Source organism: Ceratotherium simum, chromosome 16 (genome assembly GCF_057802395.1).
Source record: "Ceratotherium simum simum isolate JZ-2026a chromosome 16, ASM5780239v1, whole genome shotgun sequence".
Taxonomy (NCBI): domain Eukaryota; kingdom Metazoa; phylum Chordata; class Mammalia; order Perissodactyla; family Rhinocerotidae; genus Ceratotherium; species Ceratotherium simum.
In genome coordinates this window covers 13,649,207-13,669,298 of record NC_141915.1, presented here as the reverse complement: position 1 = coordinate 13,669,298, position 20,092 = coordinate 13,649,207, and the positions used below count along the sequence as shown (strand labels likewise).

General features: G+C 37.0%; 1 protein-coding gene across 1 annotated transcript in view; it reads right to left on the bottom strand.

The window, feature by feature from the left end:
- The window catches only part of UBE2G1 (ubiquitin conjugating enzyme E2 G1), a 107,763-nt gene that overhangs the window by 11,407 nt on the left and 76,264 nt on the right, over positions 1–20,092 (bottom strand). The window contains exons 3-5 of the mRNA XM_004433256.3: positions 14,432–14,529; positions 8,345–8,523; positions 3,924–4,046 (exon numbers count right to left, since the gene is read on the bottom strand). Coding sequence (XP_004433313.1) covers positions 3,960–4,046; positions 8,345–8,523; positions 14,432–14,529 — 364 coding nt within the window. The 3' untranslated portion in view covers positions 3,924–3,959. The remainder of the gene's footprint in view (positions 1–3,923; positions 4,047–8,344; positions 8,524–14,431; positions 14,530–20,092) is intronic.

Here is a 20,092-nt window from a genome sequence, read left to right as displayed (position 1 = left end):
GGACTATTTGAGCAAAGGGGAAACTACTAGTAACTTTTAACGAATACAAAATAGACAATACTGGGTACTTGAATGCTAGTTTAAGAAGTCTGTGTTAATTACTCATTAATCAATGTTTCCCAAAGAATGTTTGTCTCTGCCCATAGGTGGGCCAAAGGATCCTCCTGATGAGCTACAAAATGACAACAAATTACAAATTCCTTTATTCAGTTCTTATCAATGGAAAACACATAGTTCAAGGACTATAATTTTTTACACAAAAGCCTGAGCTTAATAAGTAACATAGTAAGTTAGGAATAGCAACTAAAATTAATCATTCAAAAAATAAGTGTATTAATTTCAGGTATGAATATATCTGGAGTACCTGCAACTTTAAAAAACGATGCTTGTGACTAATGTGTGAACAATGCTGACCTATGTTAGTCAAGATTTCTAATCATTGCTTCCTTACCCTTTAAGTTATTAGTTTAGTTTCATCATTAACATTATATTGTTTTTCAATTAAGCTATTCTATGCAAGGAGGTTTTCTGTGTTGTTTTTTTCGTGTGTGTGAGGAAGATTAGCCCTGAGCTAGGTAACATCTGTTGCCAAGCCTCCTCTTTTTGCTGAGGAAGCTTGGCCCTGGGCTAACATCTGTGCCCATCTTCCTTTACGTTATATGGAACACCGCCACAGCATGGCTTGACAAGCGGTGCATAGGTCTGCACCTGGAATCCAAACCTGCAAACCCCAGGCCACTGAAGCAGAGCGCACAAACTTAACCACTACACCACTGGGCCGGCCCCAGGTATTTTAATTCAACATTATTTTTTGCCTCTCTCTTCTTGATAAGTGAACTTTAGTCTCGATAAATATGTTTTAAAGACAAGTGTATGTTATGATCAAGTATAAATTAACTCTAATCCCATTAGCAAAGGAGATAATATATAATCCCTTACAAAATTTGTTTGTGACACTGCATTAGTATTTATTTATTTAATTAATTTGCAATATACTATCAATAAAATTCTTGGCTATTTCCTAAATTTATCAAGTACTGTTTATAAGGTAAAATCACATATAAGCTTAGGCTTCAATATTTGTTATTTTGTTTCTCTTCAATTCTTTGTTGTTGCCAAGCTCTTTTCTGACTGGAAAATGACTGGAAAAAACGAGCCCTGAGGGTGTTTTTAGTTCCTAAGATATTGTCATACCCACAAAAGAACCAATGCAATGAGGAGAGCTTTCTGAAGACTAAAGTGGCAGTTGTATCCAAGACAAATATCCAGGATGAAGTGCAAGCAGGCATGAAAGATGCTCAATATCAGCAGACAAAAGCAATAGTCTAGTAACCAGTACTTGATCTAAGGTGGTGGAAAGCAAGAGTCAAAAGAAGGGAAAAGCCATGGACCACTGACTAGATGTGAGGGAGGTATCAGATTTAAGGAAAGGATTAGTAGCAAAAATAAACAGGAGAGATATAAACATGGTGAAAAACACAAATAATTTGACGACGGCAAGGTTATGGTTATATCTGGTGATAAGCAAAAGTAATCTTAATTTTCACCATTTCAGGTTGTTACAAAGAGATCTAAAAGTAGATATGAGTCTTTTCAGAAACAAGAGATATCAAACATGAAAACAGAATGAGTGGTGGATGGATCTTAGCCTTACTTCTGATTTGTACCTTTGCATTTGATGCTTTTAATCATAAAAATAATAAATAAAAATTAAGACAGTGTGATACTGGTTCAGGGACAGACAAGCCAACCAATGAAACATAGAAAGGTCAGAAAGATCAACACACACCTGGAAATGTAATTTTATAACATAACCGACACTATATCAGTGGTGAAAGGATGGACTTGTCAAAAAATGATGTAGTCAACAGCTACACATTAGGCGATGGGAGGGTCAAGTTGAACTTCTACCTCACATCATACACTAATCAATTTCAGTGGATTCAACCCATATATGAAAGGCAAAACTATAAAACTTTTAGAAGACAATATACAATAGTAGTTTTCTGATGGCAGGGAAGAAACTAACAAAAAGTAAAATCCATACAGGAAAAAACTAAAATATTCAATTGCATTAAAATAAAGAACCTATGTTCATCCAAAGATACCATAAAGAAAGGGAACTGACAAGAATACAAATCAATAACTTAAAAATAGTCCAGGGGCCGGCCCAGCGGCCCAAGCTTAAGGTTAAGTGCTCGCGCTCCACTGCAGCAGCCCGGGGTTCGCCGGTTCTGATCCCTGGCACACACCGACGCACCGCTTGGCAAGCCATGCTGTGGCAGCGTCCCATATAAAGTGGAGGAAGATGGGCACGGATGTTAGCCCAGGGCCAGTCTTCCTCAGCAAAAAAAAAGACGAGGACTGGCAGATGTTAGCACAGGGCTGATCTTCCTCACAAAAAAAAAAAAAAAAAAAAGTCCAAAGACCAGAACAAGCATTTCACAGAGGAAACATCAATGATAAAACACATGAAGTGATATGCAACTGCACTGGTAACTAGGGCAACCCACAGTAAGTCCATAATGACGTAACATTTTACACCCTTCAGATTAAAAATTTTGCAGAAGTCTGATATTATAAAATGTTGGAGAGAATATGGAGCAAATGGAATCTCTATCCTTGCCAATAGAAGTATAAATAGATGCAACATTCTAGAAAGCTATTTGGCATTATCTAGACAAAGTGATGTGCATATACCCTTAACTCAATGATTCCACCCCTAGGTATACATCCTAGAGAAACTCTTGTAGTACATATGCAAGAAACAGGATAGCCACATTCTCTATAATAGCAAAAGCAAACAAAAAACCCCAATCCAAATCAGAAAATAACTGCAATGAGAATCAAGAGTAGAGAGGTAACTTATCTAATGAAATACTACATAATAGTAAAAACAGATGAAATATAGCTATACATAACATTAGACCAACTTTAAGAATATCATGCTGAGCAATAAAAGTCACAAAAGAATGCATACATTATAATTCCATATACATATAGTTCAAAATCATGCAATACAGTGTTTGGGAATACAAACTTGATAAAATTATGAAAAAAGCAATGGTAAACACAGAATTGGGAATATGAGAAAAAGATGGGATAAAGGAAGGGAATATTAGGGGATGTAAAAGGTAATGGTAAAGTTCTTTTTCTTAAAATAGATGGGAGGTACAGGGATGTACCATACATAAATTGTGATTCTTTAGAGGCTACATTTCATAAATAGTTTTTATTATCTCAAAAAAACCCAAATAACTTAAATGTCACACATTTGGCCAATTCATCTACACCATGTCCTCTTCTAAATCAGATGGGTGCCTTCTATCTTTGACTCCTTGCTAGACTTAAGCTAAACTTGTGGACAGATGGTATACAATAAAAGGGAAATTTTTCCTACTGGCCCTATCAGTAATGAACAAGGAGATAAAGACCAATTAAAACAAGAAAGGTAGATGTTTAATGGTCTTGCCAGCATATTACAAAACATAATTCTTTAAAAAAAATTAGAAAACAAAAATTTAAGTCATTCTTTACCACACAAAATATAGTATGAGAAGATATAAGAAACTTCCGTGCCCAGCAGTGGTCAAGATGGTAAACCAAAAGGTAAAATGGAAGCAACTAAACTGAAATTAAGTACTTTATCATTAGAAGTTTTACCATCAGTGAACAGAAATAGACTGCTACCATACTAACTGGTTTAACATAGAATATTTAGTTAAAACCAACTGGGTCTACTAAAGAAAAAAGCAAGTTACACACTGTTTCTGTTGAGAAACAGCGGACTACTGGATACTACCACTAAAAAATGAAGCCAATGAAAACAAGCAATTTAAATACCCAAAAAACACAATTTCCAGAAACGTATATAACATTTATAAAAAGACAAAAGAGTAGTATGATTTTTAAAATGAACTTACCCTGAAATAAGTGAAGTTACAGCTGTTGAATAAATGTCACTCAAAAGCAGTCTCTTGGCTTTTTCTTACACAGCGGGCAACTTTCCTTTTGAATTCTCCATTTCTGTCTTCCCTCCATTCTTTCTGTAGGTATAAAAGTAATATCAAGTGATTTTATGCAAACTCCTCTTATAATCTCAAATGCTAATTTTAATTTTGAATGTAATGCTTTGGTAATATGTACACTTTTAAAATGTTAAAAAGTTGATACGGTAGAAAAGCAGTCAAAAAATACTTTTGCAAGGCACTCTGCTGGGTTGTAAGAGCAGAATTCCCCTATGCAAAGTACTTCCCCAGACAAAATGCTCTTCAAAACAGGAAAAGGCCATAAAGAACATTAACAGTTTTGTATTATACTAAAAAGAAAGCTACAATTTACAAATAAGATACTCAGGCTATCTGAAGGATTACCAACTCTCCCTGTTGGAAGCAACCGGAAAATAAAGTACACATAAAACTGCCTCCTCCTATATCGAGTAGATGGGTGGAGTGCATCATACAGAGGTGATACTGACTACAATTTCAAATTGGGGGAGGGGAGGAACAACAGGGACAGTATCACTATCACTGCCAGGCACATGAAAATGGAACACAAAACAGCACCAGCATAGTTTCACATGAGAACAGAGCTGATTTTACCTAGCATGTAAATAGCAAGAAATTCTCACAAAAATGTCCAGCCCTTTTTTTCTTTTTTTAATAACATCATTTAGAGACAGCAAAGACTACAGAAATCTTCAATTCTTGCCCTTGCAGAGGAAGAGATGTGAAAAACAATTTTTGCCCTCTAAGCAAGGTACCCTAGAAAGCTAATCATTACAATAAATTATGATACAAACTATAATGCTGACATGTACAGAGATTTGGAGATGTTCACTGAAGTATTTATGAATAAAATGTCATGAAGTCTGTAATTACCTCATTATCATTTTTAAGTAAAAGGAAGAAAAGGGTAATTCCAAGCAAAGGGGGAAGGTCCATCTGAAGAAAAAAAAAATCACCTAAAAATAGCAATCAGCAGACAGAATTAAGACTGAGAGCAGGGAGATCAGGTAGAAAGCTATTACAATAATGTAGATAAGAAGTAAAAAAGATCCAAGTCAATGGCAGAGGGGTGGGAATGAGTTTAGAGACTATATAGTATGACTGACATTCTCTGGTAACTAAGACAAGACTGGGCAAGAAAGACTTCTAGGTAAAGGATAGATTGGTAGATGATGGTTCCAAAGCAGACACCAGCTAAGATAGCCACCATTTGTTGAATCCACTATGCCACACACTGTGGATGACCAGAGAGATGATGGTGTCATCTGCATTTTATAAATGGGGAACCTATGAATTCAATAGAGCAAAAAACACATATGTTTATCTCTGCTCTCCTGAGACTCTATTAAAATGACCATGTTGGAATTTTTTTTTAAAGGTATAAATCCTTAATATCAAAAAAAAAAAAAAAAAAAAAAATGGGGCCAGCCAGGTGGCGCAAGCGGTTAAGTGCGCATGCTCCGCTGCAATGCCCTGGGGTTCGGGAGGGAGGGGGCACCTACAAATGGAGAAGAATAAGCCTAGCATCAACTTTCTCATCAGCAACAATAAATGCTAAAAGATAAATTCTGTAGAAATTTGATTCTCTCCCCTAGAATTCTATAAACAAACTGTCAATCAAGTCTAAGGGCAAGATAAAAACACTTTTAGACGTGTAAGGACCCAGGATTTAATTCCCACACATCCTTTCTAAAACATTACTCTAGGATGAAATACAGCAAGAGGAATAAGTCAACCAAGAAAAAAAGAAATAGGATCCAGAAAACATATGATCCAATTCAGAAAAACACGAAGGGGAATCCAAGGACGGCAGCCAAGCAGCAGGCTGAGTCAATCTAATCTGGAGCCAAAGGATGGAGGATCCAGGAAAGAGATCTCCTTCCTGGAATATGTATCAGTGCTTGAGAGGTTAGAAGAATATACGAAAATATGATAAAAGGTATACAGTGCAAGAGGGAAAAGCAAATAAGAAAAGTAAACAGAACTATCTAAAAGAAAGCTATGGTTTAAATATGAGAACAACTAACTAGTTAAATCAGAAAACTGGTAAAAATCAGAAAATAAGCAAAGTAAACAGAACTGTTCACAAGAAAGCTATGGTTTAAATATGAGACAACTAACTGGTTAAATCATTTAAAAATTAACTAACTGGTTAAAAAAGCAGTGGGTTTCAAGAAAAAGAATGATACAGATTGCACAATTTGTGGTGTTCAGACTAGAAGTCATGTTTGCATATTTCAAATTCATAGTAAGGCCCATTTCTACCCTTATGGAAATGTTTGACATCAAGAGAATGACTTTACTTTTTCAATAGATTCTGTTGTTTCAGGACTCAGCTGTTCTGTGGAGTTAATAATTTTTGCATATTCATATTCTCAAGTATTTGCTCTTAATATATCCTTCATGAAGATTAAAACGCAACTTGTCAGTTCTGATCTTCTTAAAAAGAGCTGAGGGGGCCGGCCCGGTGGCATAGCAGTTAAGTGCGCATGCTCCGCTGCGGTGGCCTGGGGTTCAGAGGTTCAGATCCTGGCCACGCACTGACACACCGCTTGTGAAGCCATGCTGTGGCGGTGTCCCATGTAAAGTAGAGGAAGATGGGCACGGACGTTAGCCCAGGGCCAGTCCTCCTCAGCAAAAAGAGGAGGACTGGCAACGGATGTTATTAGCTCACGGCTAGTCTTCCTCAAAAAGAATAAAAAGAGCTGAGAGTTGAGCAAAAATGGAAACAGTAATTAGTTCTCTCTCAAAATGATTCTACAGGATTTTTTAAAAACTATCATCTCTTCTCCCTTATCGCCTCTTATGTTATTTGCACTAAATATAAAGAATGATTTTCTGCCCGTTTTGACTTCAATTCGATTACTACATTCAAAAATTCAAAGCTACAGATTTATAAAGGGGTTATCTATGTAGTGTTTTTCTACATATAAGATATCATGCAAGTTTTAATAGGTTTGAAATAACCCAAGAAAAAAGGTGGATTTAATCTCCCGGCTTTTATATAGACTCACAAAAGTTCCAAGAATAAGAATTACAACAAAAGGCTTTTCAAGGAAGGATAGAAGGCTGAGGAACTAGGACTATTCTAGATTAAAGGAGTAATAAAACATGAATACAAAATATAATGTGGGTTCCTAGATTTCTGGATTTTCAAAAACAAGAACAGCTACAAAGAACAATATTGGAGACATATGAGTATGAGCTATATATGTATATTCAATAACAGTACCGTATCGATGATAGACTTCTACTATGCTTATATGGAAGGATACCCTTGTTCTTAGGAGATACAGGCAGAAGTATTTAAGCGTGAAGAGTTAGGATATCTGTATTCTCAAACAGCTTAGCAAAAAAAAAAGTGACGGGACACATTTATATGGTGACTGACAATAATGTACAACTAGAAGTTCACAATGTTATAAGTTATTATAACATCAATTTAAAAAAAAACCACAATGTTGTAAAATCTCCACAATTGGTCAATTTAGGTAAAGCGTATAAAATGTTTCTTTAACTAATGCAGCTTTTTTGTAGATGTGAAAGTTTTAAAAATAAAACTTAGGAACAAAAATATGGACTTTAATAGAGATTTGATATTAGGTACGACAACAATAGTATTATCTAAGATAGTGTCCTTATTAAAAGACGCAGGTTCAAGTATTTGCGAAGCTTTGTTATGTCTGTAACTTATTTTTATACAGATTCAGGAGAAAAATAAATAGATACAAATAGATATATAGATACACACACACACGGGCCGGCCCCGTGGCTTAGCGGTTAAGTGCGCGCGCTCCGCTGCTGGCGGCCCGGGTTCGGATCCCGGGCGCGCACCCACGCACTGCTTCTCCGGCCATGCTGAGGCCGCGTCCCACATACAGCAACTAGAAGGATGTGCAACTATGACATACAACTATCTACTGGGGCTTTGGGGGAAAAAATAAATAAAATAAAATTAAAAAAAAAAAGATACACACACACACACACACACACAAATACACATATAAAGATACTGTAGTTCATTTTTATTTTTTTTTGTGAGGAAGATCAGCCCTGTGCTAACATCTGCCAATCCTCCTCTTTTTTTTGCTGAGGAAGACTGGCCCTGGGCTAACATCCGTGCCCATCTTCCTCCACTTTATATGGGACACGGCCACAGCATGGCTTGCCAAGTGGTGTGTCGGTGGGCGCCGGGATCCAAACCGGCGAACCCCAGGCCGCCGCAGCAGCGGAGCGCATGCATTTAACCCTTTGCGCCACCCGGCCAGCCCGGATACTGTAGTTCTAATCAAGTTTAATCAAAGGGGAGCGGAGATGTGCTCATGTGACCACCTTACCGCAGCATCAACGTTAGCAGGCGAGTCTCCATTAGGGTCTGCCAGCATAGAAATGACACTAATCATGATGGTTTCCACGGTGTGAATAGGGAGCCAACGTTCCTCTGGCTTTTCATAACCATATTTATCTTCTCCAGGCTCATGAAGAATAGAAATGCATACATCACCATTTTTATCAACTGCAAAATTAGAAAATAAGAATTCTGTTTAAAATATTTAAAATAATTTGGTTATACATAAATATCTATTATAGACGTGGCCTTGATTCCCACAATACTTGTATAAAACACCAAATATAAACAGAAGTTAATTCCCCAAATGGAACCTGTTAACCTTTTAGGAAGACAACAGATTTTACCGAATAGGATCCATCTATCTGACAAACCCAATAGGAATGTAAGCTATCTTTTTCATTTGTGCAAAACTTCAAGATACCTAGGCGTGTAGATGGTGCCTAGCATTTACATGTAGTAAACACAATGGAGTGAGTAAATGGCAACAATTGAAGCTGTTCTTCATTTGTAGAAAGTATGTGGTCCAAATACCAGAACTGAGTTTCTATGTAATGATTTCCTAGTTTTCCCACTAACTTATTAATTTAAATTGGTGATAGTCAAAGGTCCAGAGACTTTCCTATGGAAAAAATTGAGAAGTAACATCATAATGTACTTTTTATTTTTTTTATTTTTTTGGTGAGGAAGATCAGCCCTGTGCTAATATCTGCCAATCCTCCTCTTTTTTTGCTGAGGAAGACTGGCCCTGGGCTAACATCCGTGCCCATCTCCCTCCACTTTATACGGGACGCCGCCACAGCATGGCTTGCCAAGCGGTGCATCGGTGCGTGCCCGGGATCCAAACCAGCAAATCCTGGGCTGCCGCAGCACAGCGTGCACACTTAACCACTTGTGCCACCAGGCTGGTCCCCATAATGTACTTTTTAAATCACACAAAGGCATAATTATATTCTCAGGGAAAGGAGGATACTCAAATTCACAAAAGGAACATGGCATATTGCCAGTTTAAAATTCATCAATGTAAATAACATGAACGAAATGAAATGGAGGCCCTTTTTCTATAAAATTACTTTAAAATCCAAGCCACAAAGTAATTGATTTAAAAAAATAAAAAAAAGTGGAGGCCGCCCAGTGGCATAGCGGTTAAGTTTGCACACTCCACTTCGGCAGCCTGGGGTTCACAGGTTCAGATCCCGGGTGCGGACTGACGCACTGCTTGCCAAGCCATGCTGTGGCAACGACCCGTATAAAGTAGGGGAGGATGGGCACTGATACTAACCCACGGCCAATCTTCCTCAGCAAAAAATGAGGAGGACTGGCAATAGATGTTAGCTCAGGGCCAGTCTTTCTCAGCAAAAAGAGGAGGATCGGCATGGATGTTAGCTCAGGGCTGATCTTCCCCACACACACAAAAAAATGTTTGTATAGAATTCTATCAGAGAGAATCAATTTAAGATCTGTTTTCCTTATAACCTAACATCTTTAAATTTTTAACCTTGTCTCAGTTCATTTTATACATACAGTTTAATTTTTTAGAATAAAAGGTTTTTAGGCTTTATACCTATTATCAAATTACTTTTAAAATGTATATTCCACTGGCAATATACGAGATGACAGTTTCATTGTCTCTTCACTCAGAATTAAGATTTTTCTTTATTGATAATTTTTCAATTTCATAGGTAAAATCTAGTTTAATTAGCATTTCTAAATGCTTTTGGGGGTGAAATTTTTCCATGTATAGAAATTATAGGGCCAGCGCCGGTTCGGATCCCAGGTGCGCACTGACGCACTGCTTGGGCAAGCCATGCTGTGGCGGCGTCCCATATAAAGTAGAGGAAGATGGGCACGGATGTTAGCCCAGGGCAAGTCTTTCTCAGTAGAAAAAGAGGAGGATTGGCAGATGTTAGCACAGGGCTGATCTCCTCACAAAAAAAAAAAAAAAAAAAAAAAATTATACATATTTCCTCTTTTGTCAAATGTCTGTTCATATCCTTTAACCATCTATGTACTCACTGTTTAGTTTTTTATTGCCAAATTGCTTCTTAATTTTTCCCGTTTAATTTTTGCCTGTTACTTTTTCCTTTAATTTCAATGCCCCAATAACATTCTTTGTAGCTGGCCTTATTACCTGATACAAGATCCATTTAAGAATCCTATACTGCAATTAGTTGCCGTTGCTCTTTCCTTAGTCTTTCAATATTTATTACTTTTGAAACTAGAAAATTCTTGTCCCTAACAACTAGCAGATAACTGATATTCACTACTATTTTTTTAAAAAATCACTTGAAACTTTTTATTCTATTTAGAGTTTTAATTCATTTTGCTGTTTCATGTGAAGAAAATTTCTAAATCAATTTTCCCATAAATAGCTAGCCAACAGTCTCAGCATCAATTACTGAAAAGAAAATACATCTCTTCTTCCATCTTAAAACTAAACTACCTGAACCATGCATACCCTTCAAGCTATGTCCTTTCTCTTGAAGCTATGCATCTAAAATTATGAAAATCTGATTTACCTTCATCTCTATTTACTCGCTACTTGGGTACTCTTTCTCTTTCACCTTACTGGAAACTGGCTTCTGTTCCACATCAAAATGCTATGACTGTTCTCACAAAGTGGTCTGGAGAACATAATCTCCTGGGCACTTTTAAAGTCAACCCTTCTGGGCCAAGACAACTGATATTGTTGAGAACACCTTCCTGGCCACATTTTCCTCCCTTGGCTTCTGTGATACACTATTTTTAAGCCATTCTCTCAGTCACTTTCCAGTTTTCCTTTTCCTTGGTCATACTTTTGATGTCATCCTGATCTCCAACATTAATCATTTTTTCCCTGGGTAAATTACCTCATTCATTATATCACAACATTACCCAACATCTTTTTTTCCTCCAGCTTTATTGAGATATAAATGACATACAAGATTGTGTAAATTTAAGGTGTACTATGTGATGATTTGATATACATTGTCTATCATCTTGATGCCAGTAACTTCCAAGGCCCTAAGCTCACTGCTGAGCCTTAGACTAGTTTTATCTAATTATCTAACTAGATATGGCAAGTGTACCTCAAGAAAAACAAGTCCAAAACTGAATACACTAAGCCACACAAAACTAATCTTTACCCTATAATTTTTATAAGTTTTATTGAGATATAATTCACGTATTTGAAGTGCAAAATTTAATGGTTTCTAGTATGTTTACAGAGTTGCAGAACTATCACCACAATCAATTTTAGAATATATTCATTACTCCAGGAAGAAACACCGTACCCATTAACAATCACTCCCCTTTTCCCCCCAATTCTCACCCAAGCCCTAGGCAACCAATAACCTATTTTCTATCTCTACAGATGTGCCTATTCTGGACATTTCACATAAATGGAATCATACATTATGTGGTTTTTAGTAACTGGCTTCATTCACTTAGCATAATGTTTTCAAGGCTCATCCATGTTGTAGCATGTATCAGTACTTCATTCCATTATATGGATATACTACATTTTCTTTTTCTGCTCATCAACTGATAGCTATTTGGGTTGTTTCCACTTTTTGGCTATTATGAATAAAGCTGTTATGAACATTCATGTACAGGTATTTTGTGGACATATGTTTTCAATTTTCTTGGTTATATATCTAGAAGTGTAATTGCTAGGTTATAAGGTAACTATGTTTAACCTTTTGAAGAACTGGCAGACTGTTTCCAAAGTGGCTGCACCATTTTACATTCTTGCCAGTAGTGCGAGGGTTCTAATTTCTCTATGTCCTCGCCAACACTTGTTTATTATCTGTCTTTTTGATTATAATCATCCTAGTGGGTATAAAGTGGTATCTCACTGTGGTTTTGATTCTATAATTATTTTGTAAATGGTCTGTCAATTCTAAATTCTTACCTCTCCATTACCAGCCACATCTGGTAGTCAACAAGTGAGAATAACTAAATTTTCCTTCCTGCCACTGCTCTTAGTTCAAGCTTTCATTCTCTCTTACCGAAACCACTGATATAATCCTGTATCTATCTCCTGGCTATCAGTCTGGCTTCCTCGTCCAATCCTTCCTCCATGAGTGTATTCTTTCTAAAAGGAAATATAGTCAAGATGAACCTAGTATATAGTTTTAAAACTCATTAAATGAGTCCCCACCGCCTAAAGAACAAAGTTCAAGCCAGGCATTTACATATCCAAAATTCTGTTCAAGAATCATATTCTCTTAAGAATCATTCTCTCACTCCCTCTTCTATGCTACCAAACACCTTTATAGCCACATCATTGTCATCTCTCAGTTTCACCATTAAGTTTATGTGTCTATCTTTCCCTTACATAGACCACGATATCCTTAAAGAAAGAGCCCATAAATCATTAATCATCTTTCTACTTCCGGTGCCTAGCAGATACTCAAACGCTTGCTTTTCTTCTCATTCTTATTTCAGAATGACTTTTCATTCCTTCTTAACTCTTTCTGTACTTGCCATCCCTGCCCCATCACCTCCTCAGCTATCCTTTCTTCACAAATTATCCCATCTCTCAAATCAAGTCTTAATTATTTCACTCTGTAATGCCTTCTCCCTTATAGCCCACAAAATGAAAAGTCTCTTCAACTTAAAAACAACAACAAAAACAAAAAAATCCACTCATTTCATCATTTGTCCTCTTAAACTACCTAGGCCATTGCTATCCTTCCTCTTAACAGAAGAGAAGTCCGATGTAATGCTTACATATACGCTCTCATTTAATTCTCACAGACAGACAAACTACGGCCCAAAGAGGCTTTGCCTAGAGTTACACAGCTAATTTGTACTGGAGCCAACATTCAGAAGCTTTGTTACATCTTCTTCAGAAATAGGTGCAAAAAGATTGCCTATTACAAATCAAATAATTCAAGTGAAGGTAGGAGAAACTGCCAAAAGCCTAGGAGAGATGAGAGAAATGTCAAAGCAACAAGAGGCAGACATCATCAATTCATGCATCCATACACCCTGTATGACTATCGTTAATGCATTCTACCACAAATAAATTATTTGAGATATTTTTCTTCCCCCTTACTGGTACAAAAAATAACTGTGTTTTGTGATCAATGCTATCTTAGATGCAATGAAATATGGAGACTCCCTTGGTTCCCAATAGTTTCCCATTTGCCAGTTCTAGTTTCTCTTAAGACCCATCTGTTCTTCAAGCCATTGAAATCCTTATAATGAAGCTTTCATTTGTTCATTCATCCATTACTCTCTAATTAATTTTTGCTTCAACTCACATATAAGGGTTTCTCCTCCTTGCAACCAAAAGAGTCTTGACTATGAGAAGCAGAATGCAGATTAGTGTAGTAGTCTAAGAAAACTCTGATTACAAGATACCGATAGTCAAAAAACTTAGAGAAGAAATCCTTGCAAGCTCTATCATACAAAACAAGGCCAAAAGTTCAGGGAGACTGAGTATAAACACAGCTTATCTAGCCTAACCTTTGGCTTACAAAGTGGATTTTAAATGGTAGCACGTCTTTGGGTAAAAAAGTCAATGTCACCATTTCATGCACAGCTGTACTGGATGCTTTCCAAAGGTTAAAACATACAGTATTTTATCTCATTTGACCCTATCAGTCAACTTGTGACATAGGTAGGACATTCCTTTTTTAAAGCTAAGACTATAGATAAAAAAGTTGAGTTGCCCATGGTCTAACAGCTAAGATGAGAAAATATAAAAAAAAATCCAAGTTTAATTACTTCTATGCTCTTTGTAACAGCCAATGATTCACCTAATACCTTGGAAATTATCTCCTCCGTTATAAGAGCTCTATTAATGCTGAATATCACCCACCAACCTTGCCTCTAATTTGGAACGTCAAGAGTCTCAAAAAGAGCTGAAAACTAAGTAAATCAAAAATTATTTTTTTCATATGATCTCTGTTACTCCTTTTCTTCTAAAGAATCTAATACAAGGCTATGTGCCTAATGAACACTACGAACTTAGTACAAAAATTCCAAAGCAATTTCATTAAGAACTACATCTTTCTTATTGACCTTGAAAACCTCAGTGACAGGCTATCATATTTGCAAATGTAAAAGTAAAACTAGATAAACTTACCATTTGGGTGCCAAATTTCTGTAATGAATTTCATTTTAGGAGGCCGGAGGGGATAATCTTTTGGGAAAGTGAGATGAGCCTTAAAAACACCACCTTCACTGGAAAAAAAACAAAAACAAGTTCTTGCCTATAAATTCCTGCTTGTAAGTAGACAATTAAAAACAACATAAAACAAGGATGCTAGTGCTAACACTATAAATGAAGTGAATGAATAACCTGGATTTCAAGAAGACAGTTTACTTACTCAAATACCCAGTTTAATAAACTGTCATACCTACCACCCTATTAAACTCTCAAAACACTAATAAAATGAAAGAAATAGCTTAAAAAAGGGATCCAGATCAGATTACATTATTGCTGTGCTACAAACCTTTCTATCACTTCCCATTGCACTTACAACAAAATTCAGAAGGTTTAACACTGCCTATAGGGGTCAAGTTGCCAATTTCTCTATGTTGATCTCAAACTATCACTCTTCTCCTATTCCAGCCAGTCTTCTTTCCATTCTTCACACACATCAAGCTCTTTCTCATCTCAGAGCTTATGCATATTTTGTTGTTCCCTGTCTGGGAACAAATATGCTGACCTTCTATTCATCCATCCATTTATTCACCTCATTATTTAATAAATATTGACTCAGCCGTTACCTGTCAGACACTAGGAGTACAGCAGTGAACAAAGTATAAAGTCTCTCAATGAATTTATATTCTAGTGACTTTCCAAAGTAGTGCGGTACAACAGAACCTTCTGCACATTGGAGATGTTCTATATTCAAGCTGTCCAATATGGTAGCCACTAGCCACTTGAAATATGGCTAGTGCAACTGAGAAGCTGAATTTTTAATTTTACTTAATTTTAATTTTAACAGCCACATGTAGCTAGTGACTGCTGTATTAGATAATGCAGTTCCAGAGCAATGCAATTTACTGAGGAACTAGTCTTGAAGAATTATCAAAACAATACACTGAGTTGTATACGTTAACAACGAAAACCAATGAGATCAAGTAAGCTTCATGGGACAAAAGTGACTAAGTTCCTGCCTTGTGTTCTTTTCCTCTGTTTGAAATACCTTTTTCCCCTTGTCATCATTCAGAAGTCAAGCTTAAATGTTACCTCTTAAGAAAGATTTTACATGACTACCCAATCTTAACTAGCCACTGTGTCCCTCTATCATATTGACCTCTTTTCACTTTTTTATTGCAACAGCAAAACGCACATCTGATTCTTTTATTGTTTGAGGTATGCTCCATTGGAGCAGGGTCATATGATCGTGTTTCAGATCAGTGGGAAATGGAATTCCCAGCTCATTAAATGGTTTTCATTCATTGAACAAATATACACTGATTATCTACTGATGCGATACAACAGAGAACAAGACATTAGAGATCATTGGTTTCATGGCACTTAACCCTTCTAGTGGCAGAGGAAAATATCAAGAACAATATCAATAATAAGTATTGGAATGATATGAGCAATATATCATTAAATTTGAAAAAACAAGTACTTATAGAATAAGCTCATTTGTGTTTAAGAAGAAAAAGTGGGAGTATGTTTATATAAAATAGAAAAACGTCTGGAAACATGACACTAATACATAACAATCGTTAACTCTGGAGTGCAGGATTATGGGATCTTTTACATTCTGCTTTGCACATTTCGATATAGCTTGAATTTTTTTTTTTTTTTTAAGATTTTATTTACTTTTTATTTTTCCCCCCAAAGCCCCAGCGGATAGTTGTATGTCGTAGCTGCACATCCCTCTAGTTGCTGTATGTGGGACTCGGCCTCAGGATGAACGGAGAAGCAGTGCCTCGATGCGCACCCGGGATCCGAACCCGGGCCACCAGCATCGCAGCGCGCGCACTTAACCACCAAGCCACAGGGCCGGCCCCATATAGCTTGAATTTTTAATCACAAGCAAGTTTATTAATTTTTATTGCCCTTTTCTGATAATAAAAGAAAGATGGAGGGGAGTTAAAAAAGAGAGGTAGATCATTAATATCAAATACTTCTGAATAATTAAGAAAGGCCACTGGACTCCAAGTATAAAAAGTAACTTTGATAATACAATTTTAGTAAAAGCAATAGGAAAAAGACCGCAAAGGATTAAAGAAAGAATGGAGTGGTAAAGTACAAGCATAATGAATAGGACAATTTGAGAAGTTTAACAGTTAAAGAAGATGGTAACTAGATGGGGAAACAGTACAAATGAAAGGCTTTAAAAGAGGAGAAAAAAACTAATTTGTTTGCACGGAGATGAGAAGGTGCTGGCAGAAAGATGAGAACAGCTGAGAAATTAGAAGAAAGAAAATAGGGTAGTAATGGGCCTAACCAAGAAAAACAAGGAACATCTTTTCCTTTTGCACAGGAAGAAAAATGGTTTGAATGTAGTACAGGTATCCAGGGGTAGAAAGGAAGAAAAATGACCAATTTTATGCCTGCCTTATAGCCATAATTTTCATAATTTTTAAGATTATCTATTGAAGGTGAAAAAACATGACGACTTGAGGGAAATGGAGACTGGAATAGCTGTCGAGAAGAGTGCATTACACTGATAAGAGATAGGTCTATCTTCTCAGCCTATGTTATCCCAACTGTGTAAGTTAGTGCCAAAATTGGCCTTAGGACATTTTAATAATATGGACTGGTTTTTCAAACTGGGGCTGCAAAACCAATTGAGTGAGTCACTAACCAGTCTGGTTTTTTTTTTTTTTTTTTTTTGGTGAGGAAGATTGGCCCTGAGCTAACATCTATTGCTAATCTTCCTCTTTTTGCTTGAGGAAGATGGTCCGGAGCTAACATCTGTGCCAATCTTCCTCTACTCTGTATATGGGATGCTGTCATAAGAGTAGCTTGATGAGCGGTGTGTAGGTCTGCACCAGGGATTCAAACCTATGAATCCCAGGCCGCCGAAGTAGAGCACGCTAACTTAACCACTATGCCACGGGGCCAGCCGCCACCAGTCATCTTCTTAAACAAATAAGAACAGAATAGAAAACATTGGAATTTTATTTACACTTATCACAAGTAGTTTGTTTCAGTCATATAATCTACATATGTTTCTATTCACTAAAATGTACACAGATAAGTACACACTGGGTCATGATGTAAAATATTTCTGATTAGGAGTTGTAGTAAAAAAAAAAAATCTGAAAGCCACAAATACAGAAAACAACCAAGAATCTATATAAAAGGACATCAGAACAGCTGCCACAAAACCCATACACTTTATTTCACTGGTAAGGCTATTCCTCGATATTAAGTTAGCTCTCCTAGGTCCCTTAATTCTGATTGATTAGATCCACCTAAAAACTTTATATTAGCTGATTGGAATCTCTATCATAAAAATTTGCCTTAGTCTCAAATTATTTTCAACCTTTAAAATTTCAATCAAATTTAATTAATAGGACTATCCTAAAAAGTTTAAAGCACATAACTTTCACTCTGTCTGCAATGCCCTCACCCATTCTGAACCAATCATGCTATTCCTTACAGCTTTTCTCCTATAGGTGGACGCCTTAACATCTCTTTCACCTGTGGAAATCCTACCTGTTTTTTAATTTCTTTTATTTTATTTTTTTTAAGTTTTCTTTTTTTTTTAAATAATTTTATTTATTTATTTTTTCCCCCAAAGCCCCAGTAGATAGTTGTATGTCATAGCTGCACATCCTTCTAGTTGCTGTATGTGGGACGTGGCCTCAGCATGGCCAGAGAAGCGGTGCGTCGGTGTGCGCCCGGGATCTGAACCCGGGCTGCCAGCAGTGGAGCGCGCGCACTTAACCGCTAAGCCACAGGGCCGGCCCCTACCTGTTTTTTTAAAAGCCTAGATTAGCAGTCCCAATTTGTGGGTGCAAACTTCTAGTGAACAGCCAAGTTAGCAAAGAGGAACTCAAAAACCCACAGGGTACAAAACATTGTAGACTAAACATTAACATGTCACATATTCACTACTTTTCACTAAATTCACTAAATATACAAAGATGCTACTGCAATGAGCAATATGAAAGTTTATTAAAAAAATGATCAGTGAATTAAAAATATCTTCCTTTCCACTGTATGTTCTCTTCATCACAGATACTAATAGTACAATTACTAGCACAACGTTAAAAAGAGAACCAAGAGGCTGACCCGGTGGTGCAGTGGTTAAGTTCGTGCCTTCTGCTTCGGTGCCCAAGGGTTCACCCATTCAGATCCTGGGCGCAGACCTACTCACCGCTCATCAGGCCATGCTGAGGTGGTATCCCACACAGAAGAAATAGAAGGACCTACAAGTAGGATATACAACTATGTACCGGGGGCTTTGGGGAGAGAAAAAAAACAGGAAGATTGGCAACAGATGTTAGCTCAGGGCCAATATTCCTCCAAAAAAAAAAAAAAGAGGACCAAGAGTTTCACATACGAAAAGGTTGAGAAACCTAGGCCTAGTTCAAGTTTTTTTCACGAGGCCTCCCTGTTTTTGTATTAAATTATAAAAATCTTACAAGGATCAGATCCCACCATTCTGCATTGTCAGATCCTATCATTCTACCACATTTGCTTTATTTAAATGATACACTGTATGCTGCTGTCTGAAATTTTGCTCAACATAGTTCTTTTATATATATTCCTTTCAATACCTGTCTCTTATTCATTCCTTTTATCTGCCATATTACACTTATATTTGATTGCTTCCAATTTTTTTGCTATTACAAGCAACAGAACACTGAACGTTCTGAACACTTCCTAGGCATAGGGTTTTTACCCTAGAAATGAAACTACTAAGACGAAGTTTAAGCAATTGTTCAATGTCACACAGCTAATGAAAGTGGTAGAGTCAGGGAGCTAAACAAAGATAGCCCCCAAAGCCCATGTTCTTGAGCACTAAATGATAAAGGACATGGCATTGCCACTGATCAATCAATTTCTAAGCAATGCAGGCACTAGGCTTACTCCCTCCAAAATTTCATTACAGAATATATGACTTGGACATCTAAGTCTTAAACAGAAATGTAAAAGAATTTTGTTACTGTAAAAGAATATTAATCAGAGTTTGGTTAGCCAACTCTTCATTTTTTTTTTTGTTTGTGAGGAGGATCAGCCCTGAGCTAACATCTGCCAATCCTCCTCTTTTTGCTGAGGAAGACTGGCCCTGGGCTAACATCCATGCCCATCGTCCTCCACTTTATATGGGACGCCGCCACAGCATGGCTTGCCAAGCGGTATGTCGGTGCAGCCTGGGATCCGAACCGGCGAACCCCGGGCCGCCACAGTGGAGAGCGCGCACCCAACCGCTTGTGCCACCAGGCCGGCCCCTCAACTCTTCATTTTTTATATCCACTCAAGTTAAGGCAATACTACAAAATACATATATAGTCATGCATCACTTAACAACAGGTATACGTTCTAAGAAATGTGTCGTTAGGCGATTTCGTCATTGTGGGAACACCACAGAGTGTACTAACACAAACCTAGATGGTATAGCCTACTACACACCTACGCTATATGGTACTAATCTTATGAAACCACCGCCATATATGTAGCCCGACGTTATTGAAATGTCATTATGCAGTGCATGACTGTAATCTTAAGATTTTCCCAATTTTTCACACCATTGCCAGTTGTGAAAACAAAATACAGCCGTTCTTGAACAGACCACTAGTAATGAAAGAAAAAGAGAATAAG